Consider the following 15,524-nt stretch of genomic DNA (forward strand, 5'->3'; position numbering starts at 1 on the left):
GTAGTGCAACCGGTGGTTCTCTCGACGGCATCATCAACGTCTCCCATGGTGGTGCCCCCACTATAACCAGAGCCGCGTGCGTCTCCTCAGAGCCTAAAGAGGAGGCAGACTCACCAGAGACATCCCAGGGCCCAGCAGCTGGTCGGGCAGTGATCTCCTAGTCTGCAATCAGGACATGATTCAACTCCTGGTTGTCATTCTCCTCAGTATTTTGAGACCTGCACCGTTCGAGATCTTACCATAGAAAGACGATTCCGGACACTCGATGAGAGGATAAATAAGAAGATCAAGAATGCTCTTAATAATAACTCCTCGATGTAGCCCTAACAGGGGTTCAATAGTGAGCCACCCTTTGCTTCGAAGATAGTGCAGGAGCTACTCCTTCGGCACTTCAAGTTATCCCAGCTTGAGGTCTACGATGGGATCATCGATCCCGTCGATTATCTGGAGACTTTCAAAGTAACAATGCTCCTTCAGGGGGCATCTGATGCCATTCTCTGTTGAGCATTCCCTCCTACTCTCAAAAGGATGGCTCGATAGTGGTATTCAAGCTTGAAGCTGGCTTCCATCTATTTTTTTGAGGAGCTGTATCGATCTTTTATCGGTCACTTCATCAGCAACCGATAATAGCAGAAGCAATCTGATTACCTCCACACCATTAGGCAGAAGGAGGGCGAGTCGATCCACACCTATGTCAACTGTTTCAATGTGGCGATTCTGGAAGTCCACGATCTGGAGTAGTCGACTGCGATGGCCGTGATGATGGGCGGCCTACTGAAGAATGACTTGAAAAAGTCATTGACTAAGACTTATCTCCGAAATTTTTCGAACATGCTTGCCAATGCGGAGAAGTATGCCTGCACGGAGGAGGCTTTTGCAGAAGAGACCCCTGCCAATTCTGTGACGGTAAGGCAGAGTAAAGAGCATTCTTCAAGACGAGAAGGGAGAACTCGCCAGCGCTCCCGATACCCATTCTAGAGGCAGAAGAATGGGGGCTCCCGAAACCATCGATCTAGAAGTCTTCAGAGAAGGGATCGATAACCCTTACCTCCTAGCCGTTATACTAACTATACATCTTTGAATGTTTCTAGAGGGGAGGTACTAATGGAGATACCGTTGGATGTATTCCCCAAAAGCTAATCATGACTGACGCATATTATATTTCTTGAACATATTTTTGTACTTTATGAGCATTTATATATTATCATTCATATTTTATGTGTCCATGAATCATCCAAGGGATTAACAAGATGATGACACATATTCTCAAAGAATTAAAAATTTGAGACATGTGTCATTGATGGTTAATTTCTAAATTGTTCTGTGTCATAGGATCATCATGAAGATAATGATTGATGTAAATAGATCAGTGCGCGGATCACTTCCTTTGGGCAGATGAGTCTCGAGTCTGCGATGTAGTGATACTGGAGCGAGAGTGCAGATGGTTATTAGAGAATAACTAGCACTGAGCATGACCAACACGAGAAGTCATATGGATGTCTGCTCACTCGTTAGTGATTTTTTCGATGCCGCAGTTGTATGATTGGTCCTTTGACTTGTGGTGTTACAGTTGCTTGCAGTGAGACTGCTGGAGTTTGACTGACACATAAATATGGATCTCAATGAGCCTTTGTAGTGGATGTTGGTGATAGTTAGTTCACTGTAGGAGTAGAGTGTGCACTTAGATGGGATCTATCGATCCTAGCAGAAGGGAGTAGTCCTATAAGATTTAAGAAGCTGAGTTTTTAAGTCTATGACCATAGCAGTATGATTAATGAAAAATAGTTTCCATAAGAATCATATATGCACTCGAGCTGATTGAATCTATCATATGATCGATGATGAGATTTGACTATTCATCCATGACCTGTCATCTGGTCGGAACTTACGATAGAGGGACTGTATCATACGTTAACTGCATCTAAAGGTTCATCACTTTTTATTCTGCTGGATTGCCATTACATACTGCTAGATGTCACTGGTAGATTGTGAGACTTACGAGCATCATTTCGATGATCAATGATCTTTGATGGGCAGAGTTGGAATGGTTCCAACTCATTGAAAAGAATTTCAATGATATTGTGATAGAGATCACAATATATCTCACTATCAGACAGAATAGAACCTATGAGGTCATACATAAAGAGACTTTTGACTGATCAGATGGTTGAATTACGATTATGAATCGTGATAGGATTTGATTATTAATTTGATTGATAATTGATCTAATACAAAAGTTGTAATTACGTAACTCGCTAAAGAGTTAGTGAGTTATAGGAGGATTAATTAGCAATTAGATTGCTAATTTGCTCAATTTTATTGAGCAATGGGACTTGCATCAAGTCTAATTAAATTAGATTTAATTTGACTTGATATGGATTTGATTTGATCAAACATAATTGGGTTATGAGATAACCAAATTACATGAGAGAATAATTCCTTGTTGGATTAGGATTTAGCTTTGACTCAATTCCTAATTAGACTAGGATCTCAACAAGAATATTTGAATTTTTATTTGGACTAAAAATTCTCATCTTCATAGGTGCATCAAATCCTAATTGGATTAGGATTAAATTCAATTTGACTCAAGTACCAAGAGAGAGTTCAAAAGGACTAGGATTCTTTTTTTAATTAGGTGACATCTAATCTAAATAGTTTGAGCTCCAAATTAGATTTAAATTTTTCTCTATTTGGATCTAATCAATTTCTAATATGATTAGAATTGGTTAGAATTTAAATTGATTTAAATCAGTCACTTAAAAGAAGAGTCCCATGAGATTGAAACTCTCCCCCTCCATGCGCATAAGAAGCCCCATGCCTACTCATTTTTGGACGCCATAAAATATGCCACGCCCCACTCATCTTGTGCGTGTAAGAAACCACTTAAAACTCCTTATTCCCATGAGTAATCTGGGTGCAAATAAAAGGTGTTGGGCGGCATCATAAAATAAGTGTCCTATGATGCATGGACTCTTATTTAACCCAATACCTTATCTCCAGTGCCTATTTAAACATGGGATTAATATGGGGTGGAACTAAGGTTGATTTGATCAGTTTTGTGATGCCAAAACCTGGGGGCATGCGTGAGAAAAATAGAAGAAAAAAAAGAAGAGCGCACGGCATGAAAGGTGGGGCGTGAGGTTTGGTTCTTATCCCTTCTTTCTTACCAACAACTAAAGGTTGGTTGTTAGGACCTCTTCTCCCTTTCTTTTGTCCATGTTTGGATATGAGTTTTTTCTCTTCTCTTTATCCAAAAGTTGGATAAAATTTTTACATCTCTAGTGTAGAGATTTGGTGCATGAATTTTAAGAAAAAAAGAGAAGAAAGAATTCTTCTCATGATCTCTAGCATAGAGATCAACATCTTCTTATTTATTCTTCTTCTCTAAGGGTGTCTTGAGAGAAAAGAAGATTTTCAACTATCAAGATATGATCTCTATAAGGGAGCTAGCACTCCGATGAGATCAATAAGCTTCTGATCAGATTGAAGTCTCGTGTAGATACCCATAGAGGTCAAACGCTTGTGCGGCTTCAAGGAACCTTCGGAAGACATCCATGATCATCAGTTCGCGGTAAAGATTGATCCGTACCAAGGTATGAAGCTATTTATTTATTTTTATTTGATTTTTATATTTGAATCCTATCTCATATATGATGATCCTGTTTATGATTTTAAGATTTGATCTTATGCATGCTTAGATTAAATTAGATTTAATCTGATTTTTTTTTAAAATTTTACTGCGTATTTATTTTAAAAATTTTTTCATGCATGAAATTATGAAACTCTAACAGTGATATTAGAGCCACGTCATATGCATGAGATTAGAATTTAGATTTAAAATCTTCAAAGAAAAATTTCAGATCTAAAAAGTTTTTGATGTCGTTCTGACATAAGGTTGTCCTAGTATAACTTGTTATGCTGTATGGTTGTCTTAGAATAATATTAAAATTTTTAATTAAAATAAAATTTTGGATCTAATTTTTACAGCATATATATGATATATTTTTATTATTTAGATTTGAAAAAAGTTTTAAGATCTATTTTGATTCGTATATATGATATATGAAAGTATGTTTAGGACTGAAATCTATTTCTATGACCTGAACTTATTCATGTATATGATATATATTTGTATGTATGATCTAAAATTATTTCGAGATCAAAATATATTTTTCATGCAAAGAATTTAGATTTAAAAATTTTAATTTAAGATCTGAAATTAATGTTTGTGCATGAAGGATTGGTCATGGGTAGATCAAATTAGGTCATGTAATTGGATTACATCTAGAATTTTTTGATTTGATCATATTGGGTCTAAATTGATTTAGTAATTGATCAAACTGAGTCAAGTGTTGATTAGGATGAGGTCAAAGAGCTTAAGATCATATAATTATTTTTGATCGAATTGATTGCACCCATATATAGAATCAATTAATCTAAGGACCTAATTCGGCTCTATGGCTCAAATTTAATTCACCTAAGCTAACCTATTTGGACCAATTAACCAATTAGTGTCTAAGATAAGTAATTGAAAGGTGATTATTTAATTGATTTCGTTCATTGATTTGATCAATTTATTAGTATCTAAGAAAAGCAATGGAGGAATCCCCATCAATCTCTACTTACCTGACCAATTTGGAAGATTGAGTGTCAAATATAGTTACTTAGTGATTTGATTTAGCCCATGCTAATTAGATCAGTCATATGATGACTGATTAGATGAGATCTAAACTCAAATTTCTCCATAAATATTAAGTCCAATGATCTTCCACCATTGTAGATGTGCGGGCGTGCTATCGGCGTTGATTGTTCTCGATTGGTCACAGTGGTTCAACTGCATCGAGAACACGGACCCACTCTATTAGCAAAGAGTTACTCCAGGATAAAGATGGGGTTGGACCCAATAACTATTAGGTGAGGGACCCAATGATGGCTTTGCACCTGCTTGTAAATGGTGGGTTTGACTTAACTAAGGAGTGTGGGTAATAATTGTTAGGTGAGCCCACATGACTTAGAGATCAAGTAGCTACAACGTGCTTAGAGAAGCATCTGGATAAAGAGTTGTCCACGCATCGGTGTTCGTATTACCAATAACTGTTAGGTGAGGTGCACGATATTAATGGGACCGCAGCATCCACTAGAAATTCAGTTGTTGTATTAGGATTTTTATTTCTCCACCTAGGGAGTATGCGAGATCTGATAAAATAGTGAAAGTCTTTTTGCATCTAAAAGTTTCTAGAGTAAATTATAAAATAAGTATAAATATTTAATTAGAATCTTTACTCTTTGCTATTTATTATGTCAGCTTCTAATCTTCTAACTTAAATCCTAGATATCAACCGTTTAACCGAAATCAATTACATAGACTGACTCACAAACCTAAGAATCATTCTTAAAATTAAGTAATATCCTCTACCAGGTTATTCTAATGTTAACAACTTGTTCAGCCCAAAGTCAACAAGCTATACTTGATGAGTGGATGGACAATGACAATGAAGATAGGTGTTATATGTTGAAGTCCATGTTAGATGAACTCTAACATATGCATGAGCACATGTTCACTGCTAATGATACATTGATTCATTTATAAATATTATGAGATGATCAGAGTTGCACAGTGCATGAGATGCGTGATGGCAGTCAGTCTATGATCGTTATTTGATAATGATCAAGGATATTAAGGAGCTTAAAAGGCTCGATATGACCATGCATATGGAATTGCTTGTGAATTTTATCATGCGATCTTCGATTAGTTTATATAGATAGTTTATGATAAACTATCATATGAATGACTATCTTGGCATCTTATCTGAATTGGTCAAAGTATTGATAATAAAGAAATCTTGAAAGAGTTTAGAGATAAATACCTGAAGAGCTCAAAGAAATAAAGACACATCTTGAGAAGGTACGTCAAAATTGCTCAATACTATCTTTATGATTTTCTCTTCTCCTAGTTGAGTTTTAGACTCTAGTGATTTTTATTAATAGAGTTTATGGGAAGGAAGAGGGCTAAGGAAATAACCCTTAAAATTGGCAATAGGACAAGAGTTGCTGCTGTGGCTATTGGTATCTGTCCTTTGTGATTATCCTTTGAATTTAGTTCTTAGAGATAGTCTCTATCATTTGCATGGTAATGCATCTGTGAACTTAATTGAGCAAGCAGTGAATGTCATTGGATCTGAGAGATCCAGAGTTGAGATAAAATTTAAGTATATATGGAACCTTAGGCTAAGTCGCATAGAAGAAAAAATGATTAACAAACTGAAGAAATATGGGTTTTGGGCTCATTGACTATTAAGTCATATTTAGTTTGTGCATCATCTCTTTGAGAAAATATGACCAAGCTACTCTTGTGGGATAAGAAGAAAAGGACCACTGAGATACTTATCCTTGCATACATTTGATGTGTGTAGCCCATGTAATGTGCTAACAAAGAAGTTATCTCTACTTTGTTATCTTTATCGATGATCAGTCATGGTATGGATAAGTATATGAGATATAAATTTGAAATTTTTGAAAGGTTCAAAGAATTCAGATGTAAGTAGAGAAGCAAATCGAAAAATTTCTAAAGATACTTCGATCGGATTGAGGATGTAATACCAAAGAAATTTTTTTTTAATTATCTCATAAAATGGCATGGTTTAATATTGGACCCCTCTTAGTACATCTCAGCTCAATGAGATAAGAAGAATTACAGGACTATATGAGATATGGTCTGATCCATGATGAACTTTACTGATTTATTTTATTTTTTTAGGGACATACTTTGTTGGGTTTTCTCTAAACCCGTTCCTACCACACTATATAAGATATGGCATGGTGAGAACTAAACCTTGATTATTTTAAGATCCAAGGATGTTCAGTTTGTGTCAAGAACAACAGGTGGATATGTTAGAAGATAGATCTTAAAGCTCATCCTAAAAGAGTTTGGGATACTATTTTTCTTCTGAAAAGATTACAATATGATTGTGATCCAACATGCTATCTTCTGAAAAATTATTTAACCAAGATGAAGCAGTGGGAGGAAAGTTAAGCTCAAAGAGAGTGTCTCTGAAGAGCAACGAGCCATAGGACCTAAAGAACCTATTCATGATGAGCCAGTATACATTCCTCCTCCACCTCGTAATATAGCAGGATCTTCCATCCTCTCGAAAGGTACTTCGGTATGCTTAACAGAGAATGCATAAAAAATTATTTCTCATAGAAGATAGGAGACATAGAGATGATCTCAAAATCTACAACAAGATGATGTTAAACATCGACTCCAAGAAAGGGACGTGAATGAGCTTTCCTGACTAGATATCTTTTGAAGATTTTTATATGGAGTAGCTTATGGATTTCACTTCTTGTGATAGGAGATCACAAAGTCTACAATACTCTTAAAGTTGGAACATTCATTTTGATGATATGATTAAATTATTTGATTGTAAATGAGGAATTATGTATTTCAAGAGGGTCAGTGGGAGTGTCCAATACTGGCATCGATTAAAATATGGTTGTATATAGATTTTTTTATAAAAGACATAAAGCAAGCGTCCTATATTTTGAGAATATAAAGATCTATAAAGATAGATGCAATTGGATACTTGTGTTTTCATAGATAAAGTATAGAGAGTAGATGCTAAAAGAATTCAGCATAGAAATCTCGGAGAGGGGTCTGCTACTCTCTTGAGCATAAATATATGCCATGTAATGTACTTGAATTGATATAGTTAATACTATAAATATCACGAGTAGATATTAATTGTATCAAGGCTGAGAGCGCTGGATTGCTGTGAAAATATCCTTAAGTACTTAAGAAGAACTAAGGATTTGTTCTTAATTTGAAGAAGAATCAAAGCTAAGAGTAGGAGGATACACCAATTTAGATTTTATATCTACCGTTGATGGTAAAATATCTACATCATAAGTGTAACGATGGTTTGATATCTTGAAAGAGTTCCAAGCAATCGATTGATAGAAGCTGAGTACACTGTAGATGTGTAGGATATATTCTGGTTCTAATATTAGTTACAGAATTGGATGTCATGCCATCAGATGCAATGACACTATACTGCAAAGATAATGGCACCATAGTCCTTGTTAAGGAGTCTAGGTCTCATCAGATATTCAAACACATAGAGCAGCAAAATATGCGACTACCTCAAGTAGAAATACATAAAGGTACAGAGAGCAAACTCCACATGTGATGTGGTTAATCCACTAATAAGTCATTTAGCTAGCCAAAAACTAAAGCTTGTCTTGAGAAGATGGGGCTTGGTACATGGCAGATTGGCCTTAGTGCAAGTGGAAGATTATTGGATGCATACCCTAGAAGCCAATCATGGCGGACGCATATCATATTTTTAGGATATATTTTTATACTTTATGGGTATTTATATATTATCATTCATATTTTATGTATCTATAAATCATCCAAGAGATTAACAAAATGATGACACATATTCTCAAAGAGTTGAGAATTTGAGATATGTGTCATTAATGATTAATTCCTAAATTACTCCTGATCATAGGATCATCATGGAGATGGTGATTGATCCAAATAGATCAGTGTACGAATCGCTTCTCTTGAACAGATGAGTCTCGAGTCTGCGGTGTAGTGACATTGGAGTGAGAATGTAGGTAGTTGTTAGAGAACAACTAGCACTGAGCGTGACCAACATGAGAAGTCACATGGATGCTGCTCACTCGTTAGTGACTTTCTCGATGCTGCAGTTGTATGACTGATCTTTTGATCTGCGGTGCTATAGCTGCTCGCAGTGAGGCTGCTGGAGTTTGACTGATACATTAACATGGATCTCAATGAGCCCTTGTAGTGGATATTGACGACAGTTGGTTCACTGTAGGAGTAGGGTGTGCACTTAGATGGGATCTATTGACCATAGTAGAAGAAAGTAGTCCTATGAGATTTAAAAAGCTGAGTCTTTAAGTCTATGACCATAGCAGTATGATTAATGAAAAAGAGTTTCCATAAGAATCACATATAGACTCGAGTTGATTAAATTTATCATATGATCGATGATGAGGTTTGACGATTCATCCATGACCTACCATCTGGTCGGGACTCACGATAGAGGGACTGTATTATACGTTAATTGCACCTAAAGGTTCATCACTTTTTATTTTGTTGGGTTGCTACTACATACTGTTAGGTGTCACTGGTGGATTGTGAGACCTACGAGCATCATTTTGATGATCAATGATCTTTGATGGACAGAGTTGAAATGGTTCCAACCCATTGAAAAGAGTTTCAATAATATTGTGATAGGGATCACAATATATCTCACTACCAGACAAAATAGAATCTATAGGGTCACACACAAGAGACTTTTGACTGATCAGATGGTTGAATTATGATTATGAATCATGATAAGATTTGATTATCAATTTGATTGATAATTGATCCAATACAAAAATTATAATTAAGTAACTCGCTAAAGAGTTAGTGAATTATAGGAGGATTAATTAGCAATTGGATTGCTAATTAGCTCAATTTGATTAAGCAATGAGACTTGCATCAAATCTAATTAAATTAGATTTAATTTAACTTGATATGGATTTGATTTGATCAAATCTAATTGGGTTATGAGATAACCAAATTGCATGGAAGAATGATTCCTTATTGAATTAGAATTTAGATTTGTCTCAATTTCTAATTACATTAGGATCTAAATAAGAATGTTTGAGTTCCTATTTGAACTAAGAATTCTCATCTTCATGGATGCACCAAATCCTAATTGGATTATAATTAAATTGAGTTTGACTCAAGCCATAAGAGAGAGTCCAAAAGGACTAAGACTCCTTCTCTAATTAGGTGATACCTAATCTAAATAGTTTAGGCTCCAAATCAGATTTAAATTTTCATCTATTTGGGTCAAATAAATTTTTAATATGATTAAAATTGGTTAGAATTTAAATTGATTTAAATCAATCACTTAAAAGAAGAGTCCCATGAGATTGAAACTCTCCCTCTCCATGCGCATAAGAAGCCCCACGCCTACTCATTTTTGGATGCCATAAAATATGCCACGCCCCACTTCTTTTGTGCGTATAAGAAACCACTTAAAACTCCTTATTCCTGTGGGTAATTTGGGTGCAAATAAAAGGTGTTGGGCGGCATCATAAAACAAGAGTCCTATGATGCATGGACTCTTATCTTTTGACCTAATACCTTATCTCCAATGCCTATTTAAACATGGGATTAATATGGGGCAGAACTAAGGCTGATCTGATTAGTTTTGTGATGCCAAAACCAAGGGGCGTGCATGAGAAAAATAGAAGAAAAAAAAGGAGAGCGCACGACATGAAAGGTGGGGCATGAGGTTTGGTTCTTATCCCTTCTTTCTTACTAACAACCAAAGGTTGATTGTTAGGATGTCTTCTCCCTCTTTTTTGTCCATGTCTGGATAAAGATTTTTTTTCTTCTCTTTGTCCAAAAGTTGGATAAAATTTTTATATCTTTAGTATAGAGATTTAGTTTATGAATTTTAGGAAGAAAAGAGAAGAAATGATTCTTCTCATAATCTCTAGCATAGAGATCAACATCTTCCCATTTCTTCTTCTTCTCTAAGAGTGTTTTGAGAGAGAAAAAGATTTTCAACTGTTAAGATGCGATCTCTGTAAGGAAGCTAGCATCCCGGTGAGATCAATAAGCTTCTGATTAGATCGAAGTCTTGTGTGAATATCTATAGAGGCCGGACACTTGTGCGGCTTCAAGAGACCTTCGAAAGATATCCATGATCATCAGTTCACGGTGAAGATTGATCCATGCCAAGGTATGAAGTCTATTTATTTTTTTTATTTGATTTCTGTATCTAAATTCTATCTCACATATGATGATCCTGTTTATGATTTTAAGATTTGATCTTATGTATGCTTAGATTAAATTAGATTTAATTTGATTTTTTTTAAAATTCTACTGCATACTTGTTTTGAAAACTTTTGTATGCATGAAACCATGAAACTTCAATAGATATGAGCCGAGCTGCCTTCGAAAATACAGACGAAGCTAGAGTGCCTCCGCAATCCAAATAAATATTACTTCTACCATTAAGAGAATGGCCATGACACTAAAGATTGCATTCAACTCCGAGATGAGATTGAAAGGCTCGTCAGGCAAGGGAGACTGAATTATTTTGTTCGGAGGGCAGCACCTCAACGTCGACCTCTGAGAGTTGAATAGCCACCTCCTTTGCATCAACAACCATTCCCTCTACCTCAACCACAACTGGTATCGGTGCAGCAAGATAGGCAGGAAACAAGGAGACAGGTGATAGTGGAAGACCGACCCATCTGAGGAGAAATCTATATGATAACTGGAGGCTTGTCTGGATCGATGGAGCCTTCGAAGGTGAAGAGGCCAAGGCTCGAAGATAGGTACGAAGATGCCATTGTCCTCATTAAGTGAAATACGGAAGGTGTACTTGCCCCGCATAATGATGCGATGGTTGTGAGAGCAAATATTGCTGATTTTAATGTACACCATATTTTTGTTGATAATGAAAGTTCGGTTGATATTTTGTATTATTCTGTTTTCATCCAAATAGGATTTACACCAAATTAGCTAAAATAGATTCGACTTCTCGATTTAAGATTTCTCTGAAAGTTCAGTGATTTTGAAGTGGATGATTAAGCTCCTTGTCATTATGGGTACTCCACCGCAGAGAACAACAATCCAAGTTAACTTTCTGATAGTTAAACTTTTCTCGGCCTACAATACAATCCTTGGCCATCTGAGCTTATGGACTTTAAAGACCATTGTATCGAGCTACCACTTGATGGTAAAGTTTCCAATCAAGAATAAAGTGGGGCAAATTCGAGACAATTAGGTCATGGCCTGACAATGCTTCACCGCCAAGCTTCAAGTAGAAGGCCAGCTAGCCCAAGCAAAGGTCTGGCCTGAATTTTCAATAGGGTTGGATGCTCGAGATGATTTGGTCGAGGAATGTGCCTAGCCAATCGAGGACCTTCTAGATGTTCCTCTAAATAAAGAGGATCCCAACTGGATGGTGAAGATCAGCTCACACTTGGATAAGGTAACCCAGAGTCGACTAATTGCTATTTTGCAAGAGAATGCGGATCTTTTTGCCTAATCAATGGTGGACATGCCTGGTATAGATCCAGTGGTGATATTCCATCATCTGAAGGTAGATCCCACCCACCGCCTGATGAAGTAGAAGAAGTGAAGCTTTGCCCTAGAGTGCTAGAAGGCCTTAGTCGAGGAAGTGCACAAGCTGCTTAAGACTGGCTTCATCAGAGAGGTCATGTACCCACACTAGCTGGCGAATGCTGTGCTGGTCAAGAAGTCGAATGAAAAGTGGTGCATGTGCATTGACTTCATTGATCTAAACAAAGTCTATCCTAAAGATAGCTATCCACTACCTCAGATCGATCAGTTGATGGATGCTACTTCTGGACATGAGCTCCTCACTTCATGGATGTCTTTATCGATTATAATCAGATCCAGATGGTACTTGAAGATGAGGAGGAAACAGCCTTTATCACTGATCGTGGATTTTTTTGTTACAGGATGATGCCATTTGGCCTAAAGAATGTAGGGGCTACCTATCAGTAGTTGGTGGATAAGATTTTTAAAGACCAACTTGACTGCAATATGGAGGTATACGTAGGCGATATGCTTGTCAAAAGTCAAGCTACCCCAGATCATGTTGCTGATCTCCGAGAGACTTTTGATACCCTCCATCGATTTTGAATGAAGCTGAATCCAGCGAAGTGTGCCTTTGGAGTTACTGCAGGTAAATTTCTTGGGTTTATGATCTCGCAAAGAGGCATCAAGGCAAAGTTTGAGAAGATCAAGATAGTTCTTAAGATGATGCCACCAAAAATTATCAGAAAGGTGAAGCATCTTACCGACAAGGTCGCTTTGCTCAATCACTTTGTCTATAGATTGATCGAGAGGTGTCTTTCTTTCTTTCGGACCCTCAGACAGCCAAAAGACTTCTAGTGGACTGTCGAATATCAGAAAATATTTAAAAAATTGAAGCAGTACCTCAGCTCTCTGCCATTACTTTTGAAGCCTCTGTCTGGTGAGGAGTTGCTATTATATATCATCGTTTCTCCAGTGGTGATTAGTTCAGTCCTTATCCAAAAAGAAAGATAGGTTCAGAAGTCCATATACTACACTAGCAAGATCTTTCATGATGCGTAAATCAGATACTCCAAGCTCGAGAAGCTGATTTTTGCACTGGTCGTCACAGCGAGAAGGCTACAACCTTATTTCTAAGCTCACACCATAGCACTGCTTACGTATCAGCCGATCAAGGTCGTTCTCCACTATCCTGACATCTCAGGCTGTATTGCAAAGTGGGCTCCAGAACTTGCTGAATTGGATGTGCAGTACCATTCGAGGCCTTCCATCAAGGCCCAGGTGTTGGCAGACTTTATCTTTGAATGCATCATTCTAGATGGAAAATGCTCAGAAGCTGCAGAAGTCTTGAAAGCTGGAGAAAGCTCGAGAATCGAAGAGGCAGATACAGGATCTAACTCGAAAAAGCTATGGACATTACATATCGATGGCTCGTCAAATGCGACAGGACTGGGGGCTGGACTCATCTTGACTAGTCCAAAAGGAGACGTGGCGGGATACGCTTTGCGCTTTGAATTTTTGACCATCAATAATGAAGTAGAATATGAAGCTCTACTTGCTTGCCTCAAAGTGGCGAGAGAAGCAGGGGTCCAGCATCTAAAAATTTTCAATGACTCCCAACTGGCGGTTGGAGAAATCAAGGGCGGATACGAGGCCCAAGAGGAGAACATGAAGAAATACCTTCAAAAGATAAAGGATTTAATCTTGACCTTCTTGAGTTTTGATATTCAGCAGGTCCTCAAGGCAGATAATACTAGAGTAGATACACTATCGAAGTTAGCGGCCTTGTTGCCCACTGACTTGCAAAAAGGGACCTACTTTGAAGTACTGAAAGCCTCGAGCCTTGAGAAGCCTCTCGTCGTCCCGCAAGTTGATGAAGAACCCTGCTGGATTGATCCTCTACTCAAGTATCTCAGGTTAGGTGAGCTGCCACCTGACCGTAAGGAGGCTCGAAAGATAAGAAAGTAGGTTGCCCACTATATTCTATATGATAACAAATTGTATAACCGGTTATTCTTCCTACCTCTATTGAAGTGCTTGTGCCCATCCGAGGCAGATAATGCACTGTGAAAAGTTCACGAAGGAATTTGTGGAAACCACTTGAGGGGTAGATCATTGTCTTATAAAATACTTTGGCAGGATTACTATTGGCCCATAATGCAGCAAGATGTAGGTAATTTTGTTAGAAACTACGACAGGTGCCAATGAAATTTTAATATTCAGCATCAGTCGGCAACACTCCTAACTCCCATCAGTGCCCCATGACCATTTGCTCAATGGTGGATGGATATTCTTGATCCTTTTCCTCTCGCATCAGGTCAGTGCAAATTTTTTCTGATGGCCATCGACTACTTCACAAAGTAGGTCGAAGTCGAGCCTCTAGCCCATATAACCAAGGTAAGAGTAAAAAAATTTATCTAAAAATTTATCATTTGCCGCTATGGTCTTCTCAAAGTACTAATTACGGACAATGACAGACAGTTCAGTGGTGCTCGACTTCACAAATTTTGTAGAGAGCATGGAATAGAGCACCACTTTATCTCAATCGGCCATCCACATGCAAATGGAGAGATAGAGGTAACTAATAGAACTCTTTTACAAGGCTTGAAGGTTAGAATAGATTGGACTGGGGGGTCATGGATAGATGAGCTTCATCATGTGCTGTAGGCTTACCGAACCACTCAGAGGCTCCCAACTAATGAGACTCCTTTCAACCTTTCTTTTGGGACTGAAGTGGTTATACCTGTAGAGTTTGGACTCCCATCCTTCAGAGTGGAGGAGTATAATGAAGACACCAACTTGGTATGGCTCCGGGCTAATCTAGACCTGATTGAAAAAAGCGAGGAATGAGCTGTCATGAGAATGGCTGCCTATCATCAGAGAGTAGCCAGATACTACAATGCTGGAGTCAAGACTAAGGAGTTCCAAGTTGGCAATCTGGTGTTACGATAGACCAAAGTTTCGCAGCCCACCGAGTAGAAAAAATTGTCACTTAATTGGGAAGGCCCTTATTAAATGGACAAGGTAGTACATCCTGGGACCTATCGACTAAAGCAACTTGACGGGACTCCACTTTCTAGACCATGAAATTCGACTAACTTGCGCATGTATTATCAATGAAGTTGTAGCATTTTGCCATTATATACATAAAGTTTTAGGTTCATTGATTTGTGTTTGTGCATGGAAATAGCATGAGAAGCTTAAAACTCCCATCCTACAAGCTCAACAAAGATTCTTTTAAGCATAATCGTACTTGGTGAATGGAGACTAACCAAACAGGATCTTCGGAGGGCTAATTGAAAAGGACCCTCAGTTCACAATAAGATCGGAACTGTATCCAGCAAGCAGAGGGCTAACCGAAAGGATCCTCAAATCTACAAAATGAGCAGAGTAAAAATGCTGCTCACATCAGCGAAAA

General features: G+C 37.6%; 1 protein-coding gene across 1 annotated transcript; it reads left to right on the forward strand.

The window, feature by feature from the left end:
- The first annotated feature begins 750 nt into the window (after nt 1–750).
- On the forward strand, nt 751–14,074 carry LOC140853959 (uncharacterized). Its single transcript, XM_073249074.1, has 2 exons — nt 751–906; nt 13,274–14,074. The coding sequence occupies exons 1-2, from the start codon at nt 751–753 to the stop codon at nt 14,072–14,074; spliced, it is 957 nt and encodes a 318-aa protein (XP_073105175.1).
- The last annotated feature ends 1,450 nt before the right edge of the window (nt 14,075–15,524 follow it).

This window comes from Elaeis guineensis, chromosome 15 (genome assembly GCF_000442705.2).
Source record: "Elaeis guineensis isolate ETL-2024a chromosome 15, EG11, whole genome shotgun sequence".
In the NCBI taxonomy this organism is placed as follows: Eukaryota; Viridiplantae; Streptophyta; class Magnoliopsida; order Arecales; family Arecaceae; genus Elaeis; species Elaeis guineensis.

Coding starts and splice junctions, on each gene's coding strand:
- LOC140853959 (XM_073249074.1), top strand. CDS start 751: ATGGCCGTGATGATGGGCGGCCTACTGAAGAATGACTTGAAAAAGTCA. Junction 907..13,273: donor CCCCTGCCAATTCTGTGACG/GTAAGGCAGAGT, acceptor CTTACGTATCAG/CCGATCAAGGTCGTTCTCCA.